The 27,488-nt window shown below is 50.1% G+C and overlaps 4 protein-coding genes across 4 annotated transcripts; 2 read left to right on the top strand and 2 right to left on the bottom strand.

Annotated features, from left to right (window-relative positions):
• The first annotated feature begins 1,876 nt into the window (after positions 1-1,876).
• Positions 1,877-5,811, top strand: TGME49_320040 (CHORD protein). The gene is made up of 7 exons (XM_002369830.2): positions 1,877-2,153; positions 2,571-2,658; positions 3,121-3,254; positions 3,614-3,667; positions 4,328-4,413; positions 4,886-4,995; positions 5,325-5,811. Exons 1-7 carry the CDS (start codon positions 2,070-2,072, stop codon positions 5,357-5,359), a joined length of 591 nt encoding a protein of 196 aa, XP_002369871.1. The 5' UTR covers positions 1,877-2,069; the 3' UTR covers positions 5,360-5,811.
• Positions 5,812-6,934: 1,123 nt separating this feature from the next.
• Positions 6,935-15,644, bottom strand: RPL5 (ribosomal protein RPL5). The gene is made up of 4 exons (XM_002369831.2): positions 15,496-15,644; positions 13,843-14,232; positions 12,889-13,322; positions 6,935-12,575 (listed from the first exon to the last, which is right to left on the bottom strand). The coding sequence occupies exons 1-4, from the start codon at positions 15,566-15,568 to the stop codon at positions 12,540-12,542; spliced, it is 933 nt and encodes a 310-aa protein (XP_002369872.1). The 5' UTR covers positions 15,569-15,644; the 3' UTR covers positions 6,935-12,539.
• Positions 15,645-16,636: 992 nt separating this feature from the next.
• Positions 16,637-22,703, bottom strand: TGME49_320060 (DnaJ domain-containing protein). The gene is made up of 4 exons (XM_018782982.1): positions 20,256-22,703; positions 19,302-19,658; positions 18,487-18,659; positions 16,637-17,952 (listed from the first exon to the last, which is right to left on the bottom strand). Exons 1-4 carry the CDS (start codon positions 21,231-21,233, stop codon positions 17,523-17,525), a joined length of 1,938 nt encoding a protein of 645 aa, XP_018638055.1. The 5' UTR covers positions 21,234-22,703; the 3' UTR covers positions 16,637-17,522.
• A 151-nt stretch (positions 22,704-22,854) lies between these two features.
• Positions 22,855-27,477, top strand: TGME49_320070 (CDK-activating kinase assembly factor MAT1 protein). Its single transcript, XM_002369833.2, has 4 exons — positions 22,855-23,981; positions 24,427-24,500; positions 25,165-25,397; positions 25,902-27,477. Exons 1-4 carry the CDS (start codon positions 23,719-23,721, stop codon positions 26,169-26,171), a joined length of 840 nt encoding a protein of 279 aa, XP_002369874.1. The 5' UTR covers positions 22,855-23,718; the 3' UTR covers positions 26,172-27,477.
• The last annotated feature ends 11 nt before the right edge of the window (positions 27,478-27,488 follow it).

The raw sequence follows: 27,488 nt of genomic DNA, 5'->3' as shown, positions 1-27,488 counted from the left end.
TGTCTTGGAAGTTCTACACAGGCACATAGATACATATGCCTTTCCGGAGGCTCCAGAAAGAGCTACCTGTCGCTCGGGGACCCCTCCTAGCATGATCAGTGTCTCTTTTCACGTTCTGTTTCTGAAAACGTGGATATTGAGAGAAGTTGCAGTGTCACACGGCGTCTGTGTCCTCGCTGTCATACGCCACGAGGTCGTCTGTCCTGCCACGGTTAGAAGACTGCTTCGGCAGCGCTCGTGTGGCGTCTTCCCTCCATCTGTGACTACATGGTGTCCAAGCGCTTAACTAAAGACAGCTTTACTGATGGGTTAGAGTATTCCGTCTCCTAAAGTGCCAGTCGTATTCTCAGTGCGCGTGATGTTCCTTTTCACCCACGATTCAGTAACTTGGAAAGACTTTTTTTGACATAGCATGTCATATCTGGACCCAAAACCCCAGAAAGTCCGTCAAAGGACCACAATAGGAAAACTTTGGGGGTATCCCTTTGTCCTGCACAACGCTCTTCAGAAAATGGAACCTTTAAGCGTCCTCTCGTCGGTTGGATTGAGGTTTACCCCATAAATTGTGTAGAAAAACGATTCCCGACGGATAAAGATTCCTACCCTCGAAGGTGGCAACTCAACGTCGTTCAGAGTTCAGAAGAATATCAGTGTTCCTGTCAGTTTCATGTCACTCGTTCCAAGTCCCAGACACAAGCTCGAGTGCGGCTGTCCAAATGTTAGTCAGGGTAAAGCGAGTAAGTTCTGCGGAACGCTGAATTACATACCATGCATATTGGTGCATTCAAGTGACAGACGGATTCATTTGCGAGCCCCTACACAGTACACTGCTTATTACCCTCTCCTGAAGAGGCATTATCCTCGAGTGAAGGACTCCGACTGACTTGTGAATATTCCCCGAGCACGAAGAAGCACTATTCCCTGAGTAGACGGTGCATCATTTTCCTATGTTTAGCTCTGTTGCTACTACTGCTCCCTCCTCTTTCCCCATGTCTCTTATAACTGCGCTTTCTTGTAGAAATTTCCCAGGTTGCCAAAAACTGTGGATGATTAATCACGTAATGATCGGTGGTTCCCGACTGTTGCCGCAATAGGCAGCTGGCGAAAAACTGGGGAAATACTGCCAGCTTTTGACGCTCCCTAGTCTTGCTGGATTCTCCAGAAAATTGTCGTAGATACCGAGAACCTCGACTAACAAAACAGGGTTCTCTCCAGCAACATTAGCAACAACTCATTTTTTTCGCGCAATTGTAAAAAGAGGCCAAGGTTTGCAGAAGTCCAGGAGCCGTCCACTCGGCAGATATCGCTTTGGTGAAAATGCTCGCTTCCGAAGTGACTCACTCGACACTAGCGTTGCCGAGCAAAACATCACCAGAGAGCACATTTCGACAATTCAGGAAATGTGAATGTGTGGTGGTGGGTTCTTTTCACCTTTCCTAGCCGAGCAAACTAATGTGATCTTGAATTCATCTCCGGCTCTGAGAACTCTCAGTTTTTAACAAGAATTTGCTATTTTTAAAGTACTGAAGGTTGTTTCGAAGAAATATGGAAACGCACACCTGATTCACAGAAACGCTCTGCAGACTCAGTGTTCAGGGGGGGACAAAGATCGGGACAGCCAATCCGTGGGCGGTCTACCCCTCACGAAACTCGACAATTCTGAGGGAACCTACAACGCATTAGATCCTGTCTTTCTCTCCAAATGTGAACGTAGATATTCTGAGCAGTTGCACTAGTTTTTTCCAGTGTAACTTAGACGGCGGCTGCTGACCAATAGAAGGTGCATGCACACCTGCCCTGTCGCATGCACCGACATTTTTACGCTTGAAACTCTGGGACATGGAACGTCTTTACAGGATCAAAACCTGAAGTTGCCATACCCCTTTTTTTGTTCGGATAATTTTAGATGCTTCCCAGGGTCTCTTCAAGTTTTCGTCTGTTGCTCGTCTGGGTGGTTTTGCTCACCTGCATGTCAATCACCGAGACCCTTGCGCACACGAACGCGTGAATACGGCGCGTTCTCGATTGAAACGAAGGCATCACAACATCATCCTCGCCCCGGACCCAACATGCAGAAAAAGTGCACCCGTCCAGGATGTGGAAAGAGCTACAAAGAAACAGAGAATGAGGAGGGAAGCTGCGTTTATCATGCGGTAGGAGGTAGAGACGTGGGCTCGTTGCCTGAGGTCTCGACCCCAGAGCGAGACTCACACACTGAGTGACTCCTTGCCGAGTCTGTGTTCGTTTCCTGTTATGAGCATACGTGCGCATCTGGTTCTAGAGAAGCCAGAAGACACACACAAATACATGCGTCGACTTGGAGGCAACCTGTATGCATATGCGTACTATATATATATATATATATATATATATGCAAGTAAACCTGCACTGCTCTCTACCTCGTATAGTCATAGTTGCAATACCTTCCCACGATGTAGTTGTATAGATATCCATCTGTTTTTCCTCTCTGAGGTGACAAGACAAGCTATACTTGCACGCCAGGTGCGTTCTTCTATCTTGTTCCTCCGTGTCTCCTGCGTTGTGCATGACTTCCGCTTCAACCATCTCAGGCAATGCCCATTTTTCACGACGGCGTCAAAAGGTGGCCATGCTGTGATGCAGAGGCCTGGGACTGGACAGACTTCATGGCCATTAAAGGTAGACAACGAAACATCCGGCAGGGAATGTTAAGGATTTTCGGCGAGGACTCGGGAAGAAAACGCCACCAGAAAGCCGAGAGACATCGCCACCATAAAGAAAGGGAGGCACCTGGAGTCACTCGTGTCATAAACAACGGAGCCACATATTCGCTGTGGAGTTGGAAGCGTTCTGAACACGGGGCGATGCAACAAGATTTTGTATCAGCCGTTGGCGTGATTTAGCCTGATGGAGATCCCCACCTTGGCGCAAAAAAAACTTCCGGTTACGTTGCTTTCTGACACGTAGTGTTGGGATTCCTGCGATCCCGAGGCGAGATCTCGAAACGAGGGGCGGGAGGCGACGTGTACAGACACATATCTCTCTATGTGTGTACTTCACAAATATATGTGAGTGGCGTTTCACAAAACGAAGTTTTTTTTTCAGATGTTTCCTTGTTTACCGCTGGTTTGTTGTCCACAGGCTGTTCCTTCGGCAAGCATACAGATGTGAAACCTACCAGCCCCCCCCCGACAGCTGCTGCCACACCTGCGCCGACACAGCCTGCGGTGGTGAAAGACATCGAAGAATTCAACAAGCGGCAAAAGGAGGAAGAAGTGAGGTCGTGCTCGAAGACTCTGTGAAGTGAAAAATCGAGCAAAATCGAAACAAATTGATGAGTGCTTCTGCTTGGCGCATGCAGTCTCATGCCTGTTCTCTGATAGCACCCAATTTCCCCCGTGTCTACACACACTTCTATATTCTTATCTGAATCTGAATCTACCTACAGATAGACTTGCCTGCCCACGTGAAAGCCGTCGCTCACGCGAATACTCATCTATGAGGATGCATGCCATGGATCTCCGAGAGGTTCTTTTCTCGTCTTGCCAGTCCGTCCTTCGACGTCAACACCGCCACAGATCTAAGCAACTTTGTCGTTCATTCAGCTCTCAAAATTGTCACTTGTGAGCGTCAGGAGGCGAAGAAACGCCAGAAGGAAGCAGAAGCCGCAAAGCCTCAAACTCCTTTGGTAAGCGCAACGAAGAAAACTTTTTGACAACGGATCGCTGCATCGACGTCAGTGGGTAAAACCACGCAAAAAATCGACTGGTTTTTGTTTTCGAGTCTGAACTCCTCTTTCTGGTCTCAGGAAAGTAGTGACCGAGATGCATGCACCTTGACACGCATTCAACTGGATGACCTCTGGGATTCGTGATCCGTTGCGTGCCAGGGTGTTATACAGCCTTTAAGTTGACTCTTTTTTTCTTTTTTTCTGGCGCTTGGAGGCCCGGCGAGGAATGATTCCTACGCAATCCCGAAGATCGCCGAAGGATGTACATTTAATTTCGTTATGTCCTCATATACGTATAATTATCTCGTTCGCGCTCGTTTCCGAGTAACCCTGCGCATACACATTATGTGCATACGCTGATTTACACAATTGTGGGCAGAACATGGACCCATGATTTGTCTACGCACAAATACACTTAAGCATCCGTGAAAAACCAACTTGCGCACGGGTGGAAAGTCATAGACAATTCTGCGCTTGCATGTGAACACGTAAATACCCAGCGACGTAGGCGTCTTGTACTGCCAGTAAGTGTCCATCAATATAGACGTGGACAACTTGAATCTCCGCCACCAACAGGGAAACAGGGATGCCACCATCTCGAGTCTGTTTTACGCGCAGGTGACTCCGGAGGGGAATTACAAGTGCAGCAACAAGGGCTGCAACAAAGAATATTCGCCGAACGACAATTCACCAACGGCATGCAAGTGCGTTACTCGTCTTCTGTCGTGAAGGCAGCTTTGTAGACAGATGATAGATGTCTAGACCGAGAGGCTGTAGATGTGTGTTTCTCGATGAACTTATGCCAATAAGTGGACAGAACGCATGGAGGTTGCCAGGTTGACGGGGGATCGGTAGGCACATTGACAGATATGCTTGCTAGGAAGATGAAAGGGTTAGGGAGGCTCTGGGGTGTAGGTAGACAGTTGCCGGCAAAAAGCCAATAAGGTAGCTACAGCATATTGTAGTCGCTCGTAGTCACATGCGCGGGTCCTAGCTAGACGCATTGCGACTTTTTTCTGCACACAAGTTTATTGACACTGCACAGAGGCCGCTCAAATTGCGGTCCGTCTCCCTTTTAGCCGCGCCTGGCATCTTCATTCCAACAGATTCCCGATTGCAATCGGTTAAGAGGATTTGCCGTATATTTTTTGCTCTCTTTCGGTTTTCTTCATGCAGATTTCACCCAGGACAACCAGTTTTCCGGGATTGCATGAAGTCGTGGACGTGCTGTCAAGCGAAAAGTTACGACTGGGATGAGTTCATGAAAATCGAACCCTGTCAGACAGGTGTGATAAAAACACTTAAAACATTGATCTGTTTATGTATGTATACATGCATATATACGCTTCTTGTTCGCAAGTGTGCTTGTTAAAAATAGCCTTGTATTCGTTCTTATGGCAGCGTCTCGTTCGGTTCGTTGGCAGGCGTTGATCACCTGGAACGGAACCAGTACATGAGCGAATAGGACGAAACACCAATTTATCCGTCTCGTAGAAAGCGCGACAGAACTTAGAAGTAGATGGGTACTGCGAAAATGTTACTTATTACAGCGCCGTGGGCGAGGACGATTTTCTTTTTGCCGGGTGTACTCTGCCTGTGTGAACTGTTTTGACAGGACCGCACGTCCCGAAAATGTTTTGCCAGTCTTAGAGCCTATATTGACCGGGACACGTTCCAGAAGTAAGGGGCTCTTTTACGCTACGCCAACAGTAGAAGACGACACGAGCGATCGAGAAGTGGTATGATTCCATCGACGAATATTCATATCTCCACCTCTGTACATTTCTATTCATGTGCGTTTTGAGCTACAATTGTAATTGTGTCAAGGAACACGCGTGCAGGTCCGTGCTTCTGTAGTGGAAGTGGGCTGATCTGCTGAGGTACAGTGCCCGTGAAGAGACCAACGGAGGCAGACCTGCTTGCGACGCTTTTGGATGCACATGTATCTTGACGCGTAGACAATCCCATACATGTAATGAAAAACGAAGAAACTTCACCTGTAGCTGACTGGTTCAAGGTCATCTGTGACGTGCCACCAGTAGAGTAGCCTCTGTTGAGATGATTCGTTATTGCGGAACAGTACACTAATATTGCGAACCTGCGTTTCCTTGTGCTGACATTTCAATTTTTTCTTCCCAACGATGAAGCTATCAAGAAGGCCCAAAAGGATCAACGCGATCTCGCGATTATGCCGTCATCTTTTGAGTATGTCCGTACACGCATGAGAAACCATGGACACGAAGAAACTCTAATCCGCTCTTCGCATGGCCGCACAGAAATGATTATTGAATCTGCACCAGTAAATTAATACTATGAACGCTTATGATCCCCCCAAAAAGCTACTTGTGTAGAGAATATAAGTTCCCTCTATTATTTTTCCTGTTTCCTTGAAGCTTCAGCAATCGTGGACATTTGATAAATGCCGTGACAGCATGGAGAGCGTGTTTGCTCCGTTTGTCCCTCCGGTGACGTCACGAATTCGTCGTTTTTTGCTTGACCAGTCTGTTTAGGGAAAAATAGAATCTGCCCTGCTGTGAAATAGAATACCTGCATCGGTCGAGACTACCTGATTGAGGTCCAAAAACATCTTACCCTCCACCTCTCCTCTCTACAATGTGTAATAATGTATGAGGAAAAATCCATATCAGTTTTGTACAGAACTCGTTTCTCAGTGCGCAGCAAAGTTCTTTCCTCGAACACCATACATACACCGCTTTCGTGTTTTTCTAAAGGCTCAGTGTTGCTAGAGCATCACTATTCGCACCAGTACGCAGCAGAGTAAACGGAGGGTGAACCTATATAACTACCACATTTTCTAACGTGCATTCCTTTGTTTGCAGTAGCGAGCACCCACAATGAATGGAGGCAAAGTACTTTGTGCTCTCCCCAGAAATTACTGTTGCGCCCACAGGCCGACACCTCACACCAGTCGTTTCGACGCTAATCACCGTCATTCGCCCATATAATAACGCACATATCAGACGCGGCTAACAAATTTATTCAAAGAAACCCTGGCAAAATTTGGTCCACGCCAAAGCAAACCATGCCTGAAATACACGGCCGCGTCGCTCGCTACTGCAGTGTTAGCGTGCTCTTCTCTGTACGTAGAGCCCGTTGACACGTTCGATACTATGGCGTTCCTCGAAGCCTATAGTGAACTCAGCCTTGCTTTCGTGCCCACTTCACTTGTCCTGCTGAAATTTATCGAGCCAGGGCAGCCAGAAGGGATCACGTGCGCCTTATGACTTGATGTGAGCGTTCAGCGATAGTGTGTTACTCCGCAGATCTTTCCGCCGAGACGGACAACAAAGCTGAGCAGCAAACACCAGCCGTTCTCAGCGTTATATAAAAACGAGACACGTGAAACGCGTACTCTTGCTCGTTAAGCCCATATTTAAAACGTGGTAAATTGGCACTATAAACTTGGCAATATCAAAGACTGTCGCATCGAACGTTCAGCGAACTCTCTGCAGCCACACATCTGAAAACCGATCCGGCACCACCGAATAAAAAGGAAAAATTGACTTCCGGAAACTAGCACGAACATGACGAAATCGGTGCAAATTCAGTTACACGTGAAAACCCACCGACAAACAACACACCTAAACGCACCGCATCCAGAAAGATACAAAATCACAGTAACAACAGAATGCATGAATCGGACAGTCCACAAACCGTGACGGCATACATTGCTGCAGCCAACATATCAACAGGATCATTATTCACGTGCTACCGCTCACTGTGTCCCGCTTTCTACCAGCAAACACCTCCAAAAAATCCGATACTGTCGCACCACGGAGTTCCGTGTGGACACGAATGACACGAGCGTCTACACGAATTATGGAGGGGCGTTAGATATACGCTTGGGGCCATTTAATCCGCAAGGTACGAAGAAACCTTGGGCAATTGATTATCAAGCGTGTGCTACATTTGCTCACCCCATACGTAGCTAAGAAATTCTAACTAGTACATTCAACAAGGTACCGGAAACACAAGCACTGTTCTACTTCCACGAAACCTGACCTCTGCACAATGAAAAAAATGTGCGAAAGTGATCGCCCAGCGCATTCACAATACTCACCACCCAGAATAAACGAGATTTTCAAAATATGACACTACATCCCAGTATGACGATGTCGCCGAGGCATGAAACAGAAACACCCCATACATGCCGAAGCCGAGCCCGCATGCTTGGGGCACCTGCGATTAACTCGGAATGATATTCTGGCCGTCTCTGATTTGGCTGTCGCGCATCAGACTTTGCACGGCACCATAGCCCAATGAGATGGCCACACCTGTAGGAAATAACCGCAGCTTCTGCGAGTCACCAATTCCACAGAATGAACAACGCATGCCATATGGCTACCAAGTAGTTAGAGGTGTCACTGATTACATCCGCAAAGCACACACCACACGAACTCGAGACACATGGACACGCAGTTCAGAACAGCATACGTAAAAGACCACCTGACAGCAGCTCACCCGTCAAACAAGAACAGATAGAACACAAAGAAGTAACACAACGGAAGACGCACCAGGGGATAGTCTACTGAAATCAGAGAATTCGCGCTGTTGTTCTCCACATAAGCCGTACTTGACTTCAGAACAGGTCTGTGTGGAATAGTTTCATCATCAGACATTCCCCTGGTTCAACGAGGTTAAATCCAAGCAGTCGGCGACGTGCTCCGGTTCACGCTTGTACGACTATGCAAAATAAAAAAGCATCCCAAGAGCATTTTACCTTCCACAGTGTCGACTATCAGTTTTGGTAAGCAGTTGAGTTGACCACATTCGTGTGTCCACCATTCAGAATTTGATGGTCGTCTCCTCATCATTGACCAACAGACAAATATGTACACAAGCCAACTAAGTAATAGAATTGTCACTTGTCAACATAACAAACCACAATGGTTCCCCACAGTATCAGCTTTGGTAAGCAGTAAAGGTTGAACACACGTGGTGTTTACCATTCAGAATTTGATGGTCAAATGCGTCATCCTTCTGTGAGGTTGGAAACAAACCCAAAGTTGGTCCTCGTCCAGAACGCAGTTGCGGGATCTTTTCAGGCAGTACGAATAACATAGGCAACTCATACACAAATATGTGTCGTGGGTGTCCTAAGATGGTCATCACTAGATCCGCAGCTCGCGTCACTGAAAAGGCGAACGTCTCGAACTTCGCCGACAGAACCTACTCTTTGGTTCCGTTTCGTAATTGCCGATATGCGTTTATCCAGAAGAAATCAGTTGGCTTTCACAGCACATAAAACGTGTCGGGCACCAAAGAAACGAACGTGGGTGCAACAGGAGCTGGAAAGTGTTCTGTCAGTAAGTTCTACTCTCTCCATTGAAAGCCACCAATGTCTTGGGGCCCACAAGTCAGCAGACCGTCGTGATTGTAGAACTTGAATCATCCTCGGCACATTCCATTTTCCACGCATATTACGGACACACACCACACTGATCAGCACATTCATCGTATGACAAAAGAGTTCTACGCAAGAAACGCGCATCTTCGCACACAGACACCTCAATCAAGTTGGCACGCACTTCTTGACGAACAAAGCTGAGTGTCCTCTTGAGATTCAACGCAGTGCCCACTTGTTTGCGCAGACGCACCGAGCACTGCGGGCGACAAAAGAAAAATCCGTCTCCCATGGGTGGGTTAGATGCAGACACACGATTTGTCGTTTGACATAGCAACCAAATGGTCGCACGTGCGAGCAGACCGTACCCGTGGGGTGGCAAGCGGATGGAATGTAATAAAAACACTGAACACTGGGCTAGATGAACAGTTGCAATTCGCGTCCAGAACCTCCATGTAACAAACGGAGTTACTTGCGATCGGCAGACTGTCAGACTCGTTTATGTTAGCCGCATGTGTGTTCTCAGAAACACAGACCAATTAAGAGAATCATCACCAGCTGCCGCGTAGACCACGTCATCCACACAAAAACACAACCAGATATTCCGACATCTACAACTGAAATCCACGACAAAATTCAGCAACAGTTTATTTCGCGTGTGAGAGGGGGGAACGGAGACAAAGCGAGGCAATGCCAAAAAAAGGCGAGCTAGGTCTCAACTTTATCCCTCAAATGGTTATTCTAACACGCGAGAAGTGCGACGCGCGATGCAGATGCCCATACATTTAACGAGTAAACGCGAACACCTGCGCCCGGTCCGACGTGTCACACTCGTGAACTACATATGAACATGACGGAACACCAAGAAGACATCGACATGTAAACCCTGGGAATTACACAGTAGAAAGGAACAACGAGAAGTAAGACTGCTGATACACAGCCACTAAGCGCACGGAAGAAACGGCCATTAAGAGCGATAAAATCATAATAGCCACCAAGTGTCATTAGTGTATCAGAGTGTTCCCTCATCAACTAGGTAACCCGGAGGCACCAGATCAGACGGCACTTCCTTAATTTTGGGTAGATTCTCATCCGCTATGGTGGCTAGACAGAAAAGGACGCATTTATTTGGAAAGTGTCTTTTATGGGCGACGATTTCCAAGGGTGGCCCGTGTGAGAAGCAGGCCCCCCCAACTATGCCGAAGTAGCCAGCTTCCATCTAACCTCGCGATGGTTTCTCAACTGCACTGGTTGGTTATCAAACGCAAACACGGCAGACGAGATAGGACTTGAGGTCAAGCTACTGCAGGTATAACGGAAACGAAGCGTGAAAACAGACGGATTTGCAACCTCCACAGGGAGCATGCAACAGAAAAAAAATTCGTGTGAGGTAGAGCCACTCATATGGGGAGCAAGTGTATTAGAGCTCCCCCATGTGATGAATAACACAACACCCCGCCTATGCTTTACCAGTGACCCAAGAGCAACCTGTACAGACAAATGTATACCAGGTGCTTCTGACTTCACTGGATGGAACAAATAACAGATCTAAAACACGCAAGCAGTAGCATAGCAGCACTAACACACAAAGGACTTGTGGACTAAATAACAGCACGCCTCCATGTATGAGCAGTCCCAGAAGTCAGAGTCATGGAAGTAGTAATCAACATTAAGACCCACGAGGGCCTCCATCTGCCCCGAAAGATGGTAAAGAAACGTCTCATCACTAAGTTCTGGTTTTGACTGCTCTGAGAACGTTTACACAAAACTTGGTGGCCAAAGGTCAGACACTTCGTTCATTTTTCCGATCAGGGACGGCGCGAGCGAGCCCACGCCACCGACTCAATCAAGAGGTGTCAGGGGTAGAACTAGGTCATCAGTCAATGGCACCATGAAGACAGGGTAAAACTAAACAAGGAGAAACGTTCTCATAGACAACAGCAGATACGAGACAGGAACGCAACACACGAAACACTACTGACGAATCCCAGACGAGACAATCGTGACTGTTGACACCGGAAGTGCACGCCATTGATTCGCTTTCCGAACACGAAGTCGGAGGCGGGCCAGAAGCGCATAGGCACCTTCAATGCTCGCAGTCTAACCTCGAAGACGGCCGCCTGATGCACCTACTGCAGGCCGCCGCGAGAACGGAGCCGCAGCAAGCAACAGAGGAGATACATGAGGTGAAACATAAGATACGAAACCGACAAGAGAACGATCACGGTTGACAACGAAGAGGGGAAATCAGAATATTGGATTGTAGCATCAGAAGCGTCAGACGCAAATTACCCATTTATAAAATCCGTTTTGGATCATCATGATTCCTCTCAAGGGCACTAGGACTCACACGAGACGAACGGAAGCATTGGCAAAGCATATTAACAAACGTGATGGAAACAAATGTGGACACCCGCACCAAATACACCGAAAGGAATTCCACACGGTCGATTTGATCCTGTGACAGCTGTGGCTGCATGAAAGAAGACAATCTCGCTTTCATAGTTCAGGCCTCGAATCCACTGCCTTGTCGAAAGCATCCCAGAATTCCCAGAAGGGAGTCTGGGAGGCCTCGAATCATTCTGTCAATCGAACTTGGCAACCGGAAGGACGGTGACTAAAGGAATAGTCACTTGACCACTCGGTGCTAATGGGGGATTGACATGTTATTTGTGCCACGGAGGCGAAGGACGGGAAACCCAAAGGGGGCCGAGGTGCACCTCACACAAAACCGGGAAACACGCACAACACGTCGAAGGCACGTGCGCATCGCGGAGTGGAGCTACAGCTGACATAAACTAATTTAGGGACATTTACGTAAGTGACTTGTGACCAGGCGCGACAGAGGAATCGCGGATGAAACTTACTGTACTGTGCTTACGGAGCGCAAGACTTCTGTACCTGCTGAAAGACAAAGCGACCCTTATTCGTAACAAGAACCGACGCATCTGCCCTTCCTAGGGTGCTGAGTGAATATTCGGAAAGGGTATTGGACGGGTGCCATGGCACCCGAGAGTGACAGTCCGGCATTGACAGCGCGGGAGCCACCAAGAGATAACAGAAAAAGTGAAAAGGAGAAGGTGTTTCTTCTTTTCAAGAGACAGTCGTCGTTGGGGTTCCACCATGCCGCTTATCTGTTCATCGCATCAGTGTACGAATCAGGGACACATATTTCAGCCCTTCGAGCCATCCCTCCAGAAAAACGCGATGTCCCCCTTCCCGAGAGCTTAAAGAACAAACTCATAACATGAACACGGAAAAGCCCAGAAGCACCGCATCTGATAGCTCCCCCAACTGCGGATAGGGAAACGCCTGCACCTAAGAGTGGAGAGTGTCTATACTCCCGCCCTTCCGTCTTTAACGTTAGAAACAACCGCCCCCCGAAACCAGCAAAGCTTCCTTCGTCTTTCCGGAAATCCTATGAAAAGAAGGGAAATTCGACAAGTGCAACTGTGGACAGTGTCCTTATGCCTCAGCCATCTGCTCCGCAATCATGGCGATCTGTAGAAAACAAACACAAGCACACGGCCACGAATTCCAAAACTTCCTCCTGCACCTCTCCATTCACTGAAAAAACAGACATGCTCATATATGCGTGTAGCAGAAAACGCACCCGGAAAGCCCCAGTTCGGGTGAGCACGACCATTATCAGAAACGAGACAGCGTAAAAATCAAATGAGGCCCGCCTACGTTCTCTTGGCAGAGAGCGCATTGTTCCGCCTCGCGATATCGTAACAGCGCCGGGCAGTCTCGCATTGCTGACATACACCGACGCTCTTCACAAACCCTGAATCTCTTCTCCCTCTCCTCTTACCTTCTGTTGTACACGTTCGCGTCTCTGTGCCTTGGTCAACTTCACGTGGCGAACGTACTGGCCCTTGGCCGTTTTGATGACGTTGCCCTGTCGGACGTTCTGGACGTTGGCGGCTCTCTCCTTCTTGACCGCGTCGGGGTTCTTCCTGATCTGCGCATGTGCGTTCTTGTACATGGCCTCGATGTCGTCAGCCTCGATCTTGTTCTTGATGTACTGAGAGAACTGGGCGCTGTACTTCTCGGGGTCTTCCTCCTTCAACTGACGCATGTAGTCCGCCACGTGCAGACCCAAAATGCGGGCGCGGTGGGCCTCAGGGTCGTACGAGCCTTCGCCTTCGCCCTCGGGTTTGGAGTAGCCTGGGAACTTCTTGATACCGTGCGGAACATGCAGGCCGCCGTCAGCAGCGCCCTTCATCGCACCGAAGACGCGGTTGCCTGAGAGGAAAACAGGATGCGACGAAATCACAGGTCGATTCTGTACTCTTTCTTCTGCCCACGCGTCACGAGGAAGGACCTCACATGGCAGCGTGTCGACGGCAACAATTGAATAGATACTAAACAAAGAGATGCATCGATATGTAAGAGGTTCATATAGCCGCGCGAAGAAGATTCGAAAGATCCTTCGAACACAAAAGAAGAAACACTTCTACAGGACAGGCAAGGGCGTCAGAGTGATCTTTGGGGAAAACCTCGAGAGCAGACCCGCGGAAGAAACAACCTGGAAAACGAAGCAAAAGACTAGCTAAGCGCCTTCAGTCGGGGAAAGAAGATGTTAAGTCTCAACATGCACCGCGGAGGTGCTCAGACAGTGTTGAGCTTGATTGAGAGAAATCATCAGCGACGCGCTTTACACCCGTCTTCGCACCAGAGAGCCCTCAGACGCTTCCACCCGATTCGCTTCTCTCTAGAGACGCCGAGAAGCTGCCATATGCGGGGGCTAAACAGCTGGACTCACCGACGGTAGTTCTGACGATGCCGACATCAAGGAGAACCTTGAACGGGCGACGTTCTCCGAAGTTTTCCTCAATGTGGTACTCCTCCCCGGTGGCCTCGACCCCCTCGAAGGTCTCAGACATGCCGAGTTGCTTCAGCACGCGTCTGGCCAGGAGGAGCCCCGTGCAGTAGGCAGCCGCATAGTTGGTCAGGCCGATCTTGACGCCATAGCGAGGCAGCTCGGTCGACTCTGCGGTGGCGAGGACACGATCTCCCTCGATGGTGGAGTAGACTACCTGGCAAATGATCCGCTTGTTTGTCAGCCGCACCACCAGGCGGTGCTTGTGTGCATTGTACTTGTTGCGGTCCTGGAGGACCAAGGCACGACGGGCCGCGTAGTCAGTCTTACCCTCTGCATGACAGGCACAGGCAAAAGACAGATGCCAGCATTCACAGAAGGCGAAACACCAATCGCCGCAACGATCTCGGCAGGCTTTCACGAAAGCATGTCCGAATCCACGCACACAAGTGGTAGGCTGTAACTGCAAATGACAAACCACGGCTGCACAATCGTCTGCGCATGAAGTCAGTTGTCGCCGCCGACAGGTCGACAAAGAAAGCTGTGGAGAACAGTCAGCATTTGTCGGTTTAAGGTGGCTAGATATTCTCGGAAGGCGCAAAACAGCTCTGCTGACGAACACGCGCCTCAACAAGGCCGCCGACACTCCGAAGAGATCAGCAGCCAAGGGGCAGCAGCGAACGACGGTGTCAAAACTGTATTAGAACCTCCCTTTCAATGAGCACGCAGACACCACACACGCATCGCCCTAAGCCCGTCACACACCGGAAGAAAGGTACATACGAAAACGCGCTGGGTTGAAGAAAAGTAATTAGAACTTGCATATCCACAGAGCACCCCCACATAGTACAGGTAACCTACATACCCCATCAACGGGCTGTCCACCTGCTCGTAGAGTCGCCATTCACTGAAACACGGAGACAGTTTTGAGTATGAAGGAACAGTCTAGCCAAGGAGAGGCAAAAAGGGGCACTTTCGAGAATAGACGGGACAAACGGGATGGAAACAAATAGGCGATCGCAGAGCACCACGTGACCTGTAGCGCGGCCAATATTCCATTTGTCGCACTCCATGTGCAGAAATATTCTTTCAAAATGACGAACCACAGTCAACCTACGGAGAAAGAGATAAAATAAACATAGAAAACACGGAGGGACACACAAAGCAAGGTCCACTTGGCAAACAAGGAAATGACGGACCACGCGATTCCGACCGAGGCCGGACACCCGGACTCGACACGCATATATTCCACGGGAAAAACAAAGCACAGCAACGCCCCTCTTCTGGCGACGTCCTGTGTTTTTTCCCTCCTCTCCCGTTGGCAGTAAGAGGAACGTCAGAAATTCACAGGAAAGTGAGGAGCCGGCGCAGGGGCGTGGGGCGGAGGGTCCGAGGTGCTTGAAGTAGGGGAAGGACGAGACAAAAAAGCAGACGTGAGTTACAACACGCAACCACCGAAGAGGGAAGAACCGCCGATGTACCTATAAAGTACGGTATTTATTCCACGGATGCCATGCATTTCTCCCCAGCATAACACTGTGCAAAAAAAATCCCCGCTCTACTTCGTGGTGGGGTATCTGTTTCTGGAACACGTACGTCGCCTTCTGCGGTACTTGACCTGGTACCGCTTGAAGTACGCCTTGTTCTTGAGCGCCTTGACAAACGCCATTTTCTGTGAAGAAAAAAGGCAGGAAATCTCTTCTGTCAAGGCTATTTCGCTGGCACACGAACAAACAAACAGTGATGGAGTCCCAGCCCACACCCGTCGAAGAGCGCAGAACCCCCGTCAGGGCGAGTGTACATACAGTTCAGCATCCAGCACCGATTAGGGTCGGGTGCCGGGCGGTCTAACGCCCACCCTCTCTGTCTCGCGCGCGCGCGAATTTCGTGGTCAGGACATGCAGCGAGGGGAGAAATAACACCGTCCCTTCGAACTCGAGACCGCTCCCCGACCATAAGCGCGACTGAGCGGTCACACGGTCCCTTCGTCTGGCATGAGTGACGAATCTTTCTTTGCGGCAGTTTGCGTCAACGCAACACTCAGCGCTCAGCGAAGCGCTACAAACCACCGCGAAATCACGTGCCCACACTTTGTACAGGTCGGAGGCAGTGGGTACTCCCGACTGCGTTGTCAACCCGTGCTCTAAACGGCGAGGCCACTTAATTGAAGCCAGAACTGCGTCTCGGAAAAGGTCCACTCTGAACACCAACTTAAAATCAAGAGCTTCTGGGATGGTGACGATGTATTCAATCGCAAGAAACACAGTAACGAACTCACAGGAAAGTGCCGTTGTACACGAAGACACTGTACCTGGGCGTGTGCCGACCGGTGTTTTGGTCTGTGATCGAACGGCACAAAGCACATCCGCTGATGTCTGCAAACAGGGAGACATGCCGGCCCGCTTCGATCTTGTCAGTCAGCTGAAGCAACACGATTGTAGATTCACTGCAAAAACTGCTGATGATGTGGGGTTCTCCACCGGTAGGCGACGACCACACGAGTGTGACTTTAGGCGCAAAATAATTTACAGTGGTCTCGAAAAAAAAGTGCTCGAGCGAAAGACACGAGCTCCGCTCTCTTTTTTGTATCGGTGAAAACTCAACCACAGTAATAGATCCGGTCAAGTCCTTGGGGGAGATTCGGCCGTCAAGTTTCTTCTCACTTTGACCTTCTGTCACTCAAGAGGGTCAGGAATCCTTCCAATCCGAACACACATGGACTGTTTCAAAGCAGATGCCGCATCAGAAACACCCCTTACTTTCTGCGGGTTGAAGAGCGCGTGCTGAGAGATCCGTTTCTGACCGAGAACGCCCGAATATGTTCGTGGATGAATGCAAAAGAGTGCCAGTCACGGAATGTGTGATTCGAAAGTAAATCGCGGAGGAAGAATTCACGGACCAGCCACCACTGCCGTAGAGAAACGAATCCCTGTCACTGCACAACGGCGACTGCATCGTATGACACCTTCGACAGCAGCCACTGCTGAATTTTCGCTGACGACGTGTCAGATTCGTACACCTGGATTATAGACAACAAACATATCGGTGCCACCGTGATTTGCTCCAACCGCTTTTTGTGGTTCTCACCCTTACGTACGGAAATGGGTGGCTAAACAAACAGTGTTCGCATAGGAAGTTGCTTCAATCTATTAAACCCATGGAAGCCCGCTTGCAGCATTTAGGTCCCCAAATATGGCAAAATTTGTCGTTCGCAAACGATGAAAAAGCGGTGCCTCGGCGGCGCAAGTTCTGGTACCGCGACTTTGCTTCGTCATCTTTAGATTTACTGGGTTGTCTTTGAACTCCACATGCAGTCAGGTGCTTCCACATCTCGGTCTTTAAAAGTTACATGGAAACATGCGGAAGTATCGGCCTGTGTCCGCAGGGCGTATCTTGCTGCCCCCTTGTATACGTCATACTGACAACCAACGGAAAGTGGGGTGCCGCGGACTGAAAAAGCATAACCTTTGTTTTTGACCACTGCACGGAAACAGGGAGCCTCTAGCCGTTCCTCAAAGCACGTCACAGTGTGCTCTTTGGTGCTGTGAAGGCGCCTTCTGGTGAAAAACCTGCAAGTGTCGCAGCCGAACGATGTCTCCACAAATGTGTGCATCAACATTTCTTCAGTTCTGGACCTGCCAGTGAGGGCGAAGGTGAGCATTTGGCACATTCATGGTTGTGCGAATATTTCGTGTAAACTCGGCACCGATCGCGTCTGCTGCAGCTCGCGCTGTCGCCTGTTCGCTCTTTCCACTCGAGGTTTTGTCTTGCGGCGTCTTTTCTTCTTTGAAGGAAGTACTGTCGTGTCCCAGACAACCCCCCTGTTTGAATTCGCAGAATTCCATAGCCTCGCCAACACTCTCACACGCAGCTACCGTCGAGGAGGCCTGGGCATTGTTTGCGCTTTCATTCTCGTCCGTTTTCTGTGACTCCTTCCGCTTCGCTGACTCTCTCTGCAGTTCACACTCCGCGAGATAGTCGTCGAACCCGGCGCCCGTCGCACCACCATAACCGTGGATGTACCGAGACTCTCGATGTGGGCCGCGGTGGCCCCTAAAAAAGTGGAAAACAAACACAAAAAGCAAGTGTGGCAACTCTTGCACCTACTTACACATTAATCACTCATACTCGTTACACACACACATATATACATACATATACATATATACATATATAAGTATGTGCAAATGTCCATGCACACGTGGCAAGAGGCAGATCGTGCATGTGACGCAGAGGTTGTATAATGAGGCTGAAAAACGACAGAACTCCTCCCCATCCGTAGGAACATTGTTTGCTTCCCCTAGCGTTACCCTCCAAGAGAGAAAAGAACGAATGAAGAGGCGTAAACTCGTGCAGTGCCACCCCTGGACGCTTGTCTAGACATGTCCGAGAGAAAGAATAAATCCTTCCTGTTGATATCCAAATAGATGCCTGACTGCTGCGACTTTACGCTTTTCCGTTCCCTTCAGCCATGGTGCCCTACAGAAAAGTCTCACAGACGCTCAGATGAATCCCGCACGCAAAACTCGCGACTTTTGTTGTGAAGCCGCCTGCCTGGATTTCGTGAATTTTTTCCTTCTTGCTTACCTTGTCACATCGACGGGAGGCACGGCGTACGGAGCGAAGCCAGTTCCCTGTCTCTGCCTAAGTTGCTTAGGGGCGCTCCCATCATTTTTTTCATCGACGCGCGCCCTCGTGGTCTTTTCTGTCTCGTGTAGACTCCGTCGTCGCAGCCTTTTCTTCACGGTTCCTCTTCGGTACTGTATGCATGAGAGAGACAAGACGAGGAAACGTCAAACACAGGAGTGCTATAATCATGTGGACATCGCCTCGTTCAGGAGGGAAGGTTCCCCGTTTACATAGAAGTTGCAACAGTCGGCAACAAGTGGAAAGCTTGTCCCAGCGTCCTTGTTTCTGGAGACTCCTACCACTTCTTAATAGCCAGACTAAGTCTGAAAAGCAGAAAAAAGGTAGATTTCCTTCTTTTTGGGCGCTTTTCGTTCAACCCGCGAGAAGGCCGCTTGCCGTCTGTTTTCGTGGCCTGTTCTCGTTCTTGTCTCCAAGAAAGAGATGAGAAAACCACACCTGTCGCCCCTGTTACCACAGGGTTTCTGAAGGAAACGGCAGAGAGCGATTGTCTCCGGAGAGGCGGTCCGCAACCCAGAACTCGGGGACGCACCGTGACAGGAAAGACGCAACGTCTCGAGGACCACTCAACGAAACTGGGAAAGCACGGCATGCAAAAGACGCACGAAGAAGGGACAGGCGCGACCGACGGTGAGTCCTCCTCAAAAAGTGACAGACATTACTGGACGCATGACCTCCACATTCTCCAGTTGACGCAGCCCCCGCTTCTGTGTTTTTCTCGAACCATGCGACAACGGTTTTGTAGCTCCTCTCACCTGCTTCGTCAAGAGGTCCTGAGCCCGGTAAGCTTCCGGCGAAGAACTTGGCGTTGCCTCTTCGCAGCCCCCCAAAGAATCTCTTCTCTCTTCCGAGGCAGCACCTGTCTCCGCGCTTAGACTCGCAACCGGAAAGGCAGGCCAACGACAGAGAGAATACGGAGCAGACAGAGAGGAACGGGAAGAAGATCCATCGGGGGGGACGGAGTCGGATGCCAAAACGTCAGAGCAGTCAGGGCGGAGATTCTCAGAGTCGCAAGAAGAGAATGAAGGAGAGAAGACGAGAGACTCTCGCGACTCAGACGGTGACGGCGAGCTCGAAGCCAGCGTTGAGACGCAAGGCGTCAGATCCACGTGCTACAGAACACAGGGAAAAAAGAGGTGAATTTCGCATCGACCGGAGCAAACTGAGAGAGTGAGAAATTGCACGAATCAGCAACAGAGAAGGAAGTGTATTCGGGACAGAGAACTGTCCAGTCTTTCAAGAGGGACGAATCCACGTAGGGTCACAGACGAGGACAGAACAGAGATTCTAAGAGGCACCAAATATGGAGACGATACCGGCCGCCACATCCTTTGAAATCCAGAAGTGATAACAAGAGCTGTGCAGACACTCCAAAAGAGCAGGAACTCGAGATAAAGCTGTATAGACACAACGGCTGAATGTAGGCAAGGAAACAGCTTTTCACATACACCAATGCAAATGCAAGTACCTTACATTTCAACATCATAACTCTGCGAGATGCCGAAACGGTTAGCACGACTCTACAGGCCTTTTGAGAAGACTCCTCGCATCTACAGCAGCGTTTCTGCTGTTGCTTTGGAAGATCAGCTACGGACAGCTTGATCACGCCGCGCTGTTCCTTAGCTGAGCGAGTTGCGCGTAAAGACGTCTCTTGACTTCGGAAAAGAAAGGATGCCTCCAAATATGAAGGACAATGAAGAAAGACTCACCTCTCTATCCGTCTCTCTGTTCGCCTCTTCGACTCGTAGCATTTCTCCGAGCGCTCTTCGATTCCTCGTCACTTCCTGATCTGTTCTTTTCTCCCCGTCGAGGAAGACAGTGAGTCCCAAGTCCCTTGCTTCTTCCCTGTCTCTCCTTGTCCCTTTCTCTTCCCCGGCGCCTCCAAAGGCGACTTCCCGCCGCTCTTTCGCTTCTCCTTCACACGGCTTCTCGCCCTCCACTGTGGGAAAGATACTTTTCTCCTTCTCTGTCTCCTTGAGGCGGCGGACTTGTTCTTCGTGGCGTCGCACGAACAGCTGGACGTTTGCGTTTGCCATCTCTCTTTTTGCCTCTCCACTTTCCCTCCACAAAACGAAAACTCCGAAGAAGCCAACCCCAAGGAGCGCGGCAACTCCACCGGCCTCTCGCGATAGCGTCCGCGGCTGGTGGACCCCGCCGTCCCCGCCGCGTGTCTCTTTGTGGGGTCGAGCGTAGGCCGCGAAGTCGGGGGTCTCTTTGTGGGATCGAGCGTAGGCCGCGAAGCCGGGGGTGTGTCTGTGTCCTAGTCGCTCGCGCATCTTCGCCGTCCACTCCGCGTAGGTCCACGCGTTTCCGGAGAGCCCGCTGAAGGCGCTGAAGTCTGCGGGTCTGAAGGCGCCGCCTCGTCCGCTGTCGAATCTCCCGCTCGTCCCACGGCGGTGAGAAGAAAAGTGAGAAGAGCAGTGCGGAGAGGCGGCAGGGCCTCGGTGGCTCGGCGCCCGGCTGTTCTCGTGCTGGAGAAGTCGAAGACACGTCAGATAGCGCTCGTGCAGCTCCCCGAACTCCCGCGACCCTCTCCCGCCATTTTTGTCCGGATGCAGCTGCTGAGCGAGGCGAACGTACGCAGATCGAAGTTCCTGCACGCTGCGGCAACTCGCCGGGAGATTGAACTGTCTCAACAGCGCCGCCAGCGACGCCCCTGAGGACGGAGGCGCGTTGGGGTGCACCATCGCGAAAGAAGAGCGAAAAGACGCCAGAAATGAAAGGACTCCTTACAAGCAAGGACGATCGGAAGATCGGGGCCACCGTACGGGGGGAGGAACAACCTCTGAGATAGGATTCTGAGGGCTGACAGAACGACTGAGGGGCACCCCCACGAAGCTGTCGAACCGGCGAGGGGGTTGAGGGTGGGAAGGCCGAGACAACGAAAGGCGTTCCTCGGCGAAAACGAGAGGAGTTGGACGAGAGCTGGATACCAGATGAAGAGATACACACACGCACTCCAGATGAGGCGTACGAGAGGAGGTACTCCTACCGGGCTAAGCGTCTAGAGAAGCACATGTGGGTTTATGGCTGCACGTGCCAGCGTTAGAATAGAACGACATGACACAGAAAAACACCCAAAGGAAAGTGAGGAGTTTGAGAGGGAAGACACTCTGGAAAGTCGTCGAAAACTGAACGCGGGAGACGGAAGAAAGAAATCGCTTTTTCTTCGACGCTTTCGCAGCTCCTGAGAAGTCGGTGAACGCTTTTGGCGGCGAGATTTCACAGGAGGACAGTCTTTGCTGTATATACAGAAAACTGTTTTTCCTCCGAAAAAGAAAACCGGGAGTTTTAGATAAACGCCAAATCAAGAATCGGATCAGCTTCCACCCGCGACGGCTATGACCCGACAAAGACTTCCTAGCTTTGAACCGTCACAAATATACAGCCGCCGTTCTTCTTGGGCAAAAAGTACAGAACGCTTGCTTGACCAGGCTGTCTGTCCTTGCTTTGACGACATTTGGAAAACTTTGCCGTCTCCTAGACGTAAATGAGCTCCGGAAGCGAGAGAACCCAAGAAACAAACAGTCAAACAGGAACACGACACACCAAAGGGCTTTGCTCTCGCATTCTGAGGACGGTCTACTCGATAATAGAATGGGAAACGTGTTTTGTGGTCTCGACTCGACGCGAGTCGTTTCCTGGAAGTGAAAATAACCCCTCAGGCCCCGGAAAACCACGTATTAAAGTTCGTGTCTGGCAGTGGTTCTTCTTTGGGGGAACTGACGGTTTCCTCGAGACGGAAAGAACTGCACTGTGCAGGGAACTCCCTAACTTCCTCTAGTCACACGACTTTGCGTGCAAACATGTCGCTGTTTAGTCGCCGGAAAAAAAGACAAGAACAAGGATCACATAGCCTCGCGTCAGTCGACGTTTCGTCGACAGTTTCGTATGTTTTCCCCCTTTCTTTGGCTCTGAAGAAAAACCCACGAAACATAACAGGTCCTGTTTGCCTCTCCGTTTTGTTTCTGAAGTCCAACGCAGAAGACAAGGCAGAATGTTTCATTCTTTACAAGGACGGCGCGAGCAGGCCGACTCTCCGGAGTTCCACCGTCACCCGCGCGTTTTTCCAAGAACTAGAGGAGATGCAAACACGCATCTGAAGTCTCACTCGGCCTTCTTCGGAAGAAAGGAACGCTGGAACGATTCAAAAATCCCTTTTATAGGCTCCCCAAGTTGCTGGAGCACTTCGGAGAGTTTCAGCCACCAAGGCGATCGACTCGCCAACTTTGCCAGGACGGACGCGACGGCGAATGTGCTAGTTCGCTTTGCGCGGATGTGTGCATGCAAACACAGAAATGCATTGTTCGCTTCCACGTCATAAAGAGTCCAGATCCCAGAGGAAATGACCGGGAATTTGGAAGCAGCGGTGTCTTCCCATCTCAGTTGCTCCGCAGTCCTGAGTCTCTCCCTTCTCGTGCGGCTTTTCCTCGTGTTCGCCATCTGTCACCTTGCTTGTTTCTGTCGCCTTATTCGTTCGACAGTTTCGTGAGAGAGACGCGCTGCTTCCTTGCAGCAGCGACTTCATGTCCTTGACTTTTCAAAATACTGTTCCCTTCCGTTTTCCAAAGAGGCGACACAGACAGACAAGCTTGGATACGCATTGGAGTTCCCTGGTCCCGCTTCTGTTCTGTAGACTTTTTCACCGGGATTTTCTCAAACTTTATCGACTGTGTGCGTCGCCCCTCGCCGTTTTTCGCGAGAGGGCAAGCTGCAGCCTGAACTACGCGAAACCTGAGGCACACACCAGGCGCTTCTCAACTTCGACCACGCTGTCGCCTTCCACCGCATATCCATCGACAGTTTCAATCATATGAATATCTCTGCATGATTACGCAAATAGATATGTATATGCATGTTTGTGTGAAGGACTATGCAATTGAATAAAAACAAAAGTATGCAGACATCGATGCACTGCATATCCACGTCTGTATCTGCACACAGGTATCTAGATGTCTGTGTATGTGGGAAGTTAGAGCCTGACCTGTATAACTGATCCTCACCGTGGATGCACAGCTGGGTGTCGTTACTCTTCGTACGGTTTCGTCTGTACCAATGCTTGTGTCCGTGCGAATGCAGCTCTCTCTGTGAGTAGGTCAGAGGTTCACGGGTGCGTCGCCTCACTCCTGGCAGTCAGGTGTCTTTCCTGCTCCTGACCCTTCATGACGCGCAATGGATAACTACGACTGTCCGGTGTGCTACGAAAGTTGTTACTTCCATCCAGAGCGGAAACTTTTCCATTCCGATGTCTGCAAACACCGAATTTGTGGATCTTGTCTGCACATTCACTTTGGAGAAAATGGCGCGCGCGGCGAGAGACGTGGCTTCTGTCCAGTCTGCCGCACCAGCCTGACTCGCGCAAACTACAAGGAAACCGATCCGGACATGGAAGTCCTGGAGACCGAAAAAGAAATCCGAAGACGCGTAGAAGCGATGTAGGCATGCAGCCGCGCGATCGCGAAAAGAAAACTGCTCCAGTGATACAAATGAAGTCATGTGTGGTACTCTACCACGTGCGTCTGCACAGAGTCTTGGTACCACATACATGAATGTATACTTATATATATATATATGTATGTATCTGTATATCTATATGTCTCTATATGCGTGCTGGTAGGGTGTATCGATACGGAGAGCGTCTCAATTGTGGAGGCTGTATGTTGACATGTCGATGCAGCAGAGTTGCGACGTATGTCCTTTTTTAAAGCCGCGACATGAGACTGCCGATTTCTCTTTCTTTAGGGAGACCCCGGAGAAGAGAGTGTTTAGTCGGCTTTGAACGTTGCAGCAACGGAGGAAATAGTAGAGCCCAAGAAAGGCGTTGCCTCTGCATGTGGGGCTGTGAGGTTTCCCGTGTGTCTTTTTGTGCTGTCTTTACAGCTACAACTCAACACGGGAGAGATTTCCAGACACGCCTGCCTACGACGACTACCGTGAAAAGAAAGAAGACATCGGTGAGCCTCGAGCGCCACAGATAAGGACAGGCCACACGCACGCAGCTTCGAGGCAGAGGAATGCAGACAACAAGACATGGTCATGAAAATTCAACACTTTCACGCGTCTTCAGCAGTCCACTGGGATCGGTGCGCAACAAAAGGCAACTCCGACAAATACGGGCTTGTTTGTACCTGATGAACATTCATTATCGTAGGAGTGATGTAGAATGATGCAGAACGTTGTTGTCTTCGATGACGCTTTGTCGACATGAGCCGGCAAAGGGCGACGGCGCATGTGAGGAGCCTCGGAATCAGGCGGGGCAAGGGACGGGTGTTTCCAGAGGCAAAAGGTGCGAGCAGGTGAAAGCGAGAAACGTTGATATCCGAACGAGAGCGAACGATCTGCACACCCCTGAACAGGGGTACATCAAGTGTGTGTACACGAGGCACACAGGCGGAATGTCTGGGAAGCTGCGGTGTCACGGACTTTGAAATGGACAGAAAAGGAGAAAGGGGAGAGACAGAAGGCGAAAGTCCGAAGGAACCACCGGGAGACGTTGCCGAGTCGTCGGGCAGATAGCAGTTTAGGGGTTACGAACGTCACAGAGGGCTGAAATCACCAACATGCCGTTTTTCGCGATCTACATGCAATCTGACTCGCTGGCGTTGTTGATGTGTCCAGTATACCAACTGGTCAGTGGATCAGATGAGGCTGTGAAGAGGAAGTTGGAGGCGGAGCTGCGAGCGTATGAGAGACAGAACTTGAAACTGATTCAAGAAAACAAGGAGGAACGCAAACAACGCGAGAAGGAAAAGATTTTCCAAATCGTCCAGAGAGAAGGCATCTTCTACGAAGTCGTCAAACGACGCCCCGCCCTTTCCAGAACTACTGTCGACAAAGAACAACTCGTTCACGTAAGTTCGTGTCAAGAAATCCTGTAGTAATACAGACGCATCCACGTTTAAACATATAAATGTATATATGTATATGTGTCTGCTCATTTTTAGTCACTTTATCACTTATCTCGTACGCATGTGCAAAGAATGCACCGACTCGCTATATGCATATGCATGAATTTTGGTACAGCAATATGCCACGGTTTATCCTCAATCGATATATATATATATATATATATATATATGCATTTAGTAATAGTGTAAAGGGTGCACACTCTGTAATGCGTTGCCTTCTTGAAGAAAGGCTCACAGATATATATATATATATATATATGTGCGTATGTGTGTCGAAGGATGGACCTTTGTTAGCTTTGTAGGTGTGCGCTTGATTGAAGAGCGCCTGGCTGCATGTATCTGCAGAGAGCGATCGATGGGAAGATACCTGATTTGGGTGGTACGTTTTTGGGCAAGTTGACGTAACGCTCCCGTGTCTCGACAGCCGGATGCTGTGTTTTTTGTCAGCCCCTCGAGCGACAGTACGCGCCTTATTTCCAGAAGGAAGAGACGACGACAGTTGCAGTGAGGGCGGAGAGTGGAGAGACAGCTCGCCCCCTGAATCCTTCCATCAAAGATGATGCAGATGTGCCACGTCCGCGATACAAGAATCGCGAGCAATTTGAAAAAGCAGAACTCGCCAGCGGCTATGCACCTCAGACGGTTTTTGCCAAGGGTCTCGCAGAACTTGTCGGCTCTGTTCGGTTCCTTCTCCAAGGGAAGCAAAGATCCGCGTAGAAACTGTCGCGACAAACGCCAGCTGGCTCGCGCGCCGCTTGCATGCGGGCCTTTGTATGTGTGTGTACATCTGGGTGGCGAGATTGTAAATCTGCGTCACACTCAGCGCACATTTCAACGACGAATATGCAGTTTATGTAGACAGCTATGCACGGAGAGATACCGCGTTTTCTCTGCATGAAAACGCAGCTCTAATCCCTCCCCTTTGTGGCTCTCCGGCAAAACGCGCAGGTAATTGGTTGTACGGAATTTTCGGGGGTCTTCAGCCGTTTGCCTTTCGTCGGCAGAGCGAGCAGCTCGGTCGTCGAAAGTGGAAACGCTTCCCTGGCTCCGCGTACCCCGTTCTGAAAAGCGCGTTGTTCCTTTTACTTCAGTGCATTCAAAAACTCGAGGAAGCGTCAATGAGACAGTTTTGCGTGTTTTCCCGTTTTGCGCTTCCGGAAAAGTGGACTTCCGTGACTGTGGAGTCGTTGTGAGAACGCCCTTTTGCGACGTAGGTATCTATCCTCGGCATTATTAACGTACATTGTGAGTGGGCAAACATTTCTCCTTCAGCCAGATAACCGAGAAGCGACAGAGCTGGCGCAAATTCTGGGTTTCAAAGGAGGCTTCGACGAGCTACCAAGCCGCTCCCTGACTGTTGCGAAACATCTCCGGAGACAGAGGGAACAAGGCGGCCTCGATCTCGCGCAAAAAATAGCAACGGCAGTAGAAATCGGCGCCGCGAAAGGCAGCGAAGGAAACAGGAAAGAGACCAGGAGACAGACAGATCTTTAGACAGGGATCGGGTGGCAAGAAGAGACATGAATACGGACGCAGAAAGGACGAGTTTTACACCAGGAGACAGAGAGACAGAAAGAGCAAAGTGATTTTTATAGAGTGCGGAAGTGACGCAGAGACACGGACAACAGAGACAGAAAGATGAAGAAGGAGCAAAACAGAGAGAAGACAGGAGAAGCGATAGAGGAGAAGGGGTGGCTGCAGGGATTGTGGACGCGCTACCACATCTACGGGGACGACTGAAATCTCTCCCCTGTGCTACACTTATAGTGCTATTCTTGAAAACAAAGCTCTTCTTTCTCACTGCCAGTTGCTCGCGGCACAGCAGAAGGCAGACACAAAGACAGGCACACAGCAGCCTGCTTGCTGGCACAAGGGTCGCAACGAATGTGCCTACACGTGTGCTAGTTGCCGCGAGGAACCTTATGTCCACTTTACAGAAAAACAGCGACGACCGGTGTCTCGATTCGCATATGCGCGCCACGTCTGAGCTTCTGAAATCGGTTCCCGCAATTGCATGCCCCGGGTACACTGCTG

The sequence above is a fragment of the Toxoplasma gondii genome, chromosome IV (assembly GCF_000006565.2).
Source record: "Toxoplasma gondii ME49 chromosome IV, whole genome shotgun sequence".
Taxonomy (NCBI): domain Eukaryota; phylum Apicomplexa; class Conoidasida; order Eucoccidiorida; family Sarcocystidae; genus Toxoplasma; species Toxoplasma gondii.
Note: the sequence above shows the minus strand (reverse complement) of the source record. Positions and strands in the feature narration are given on the sequence as shown.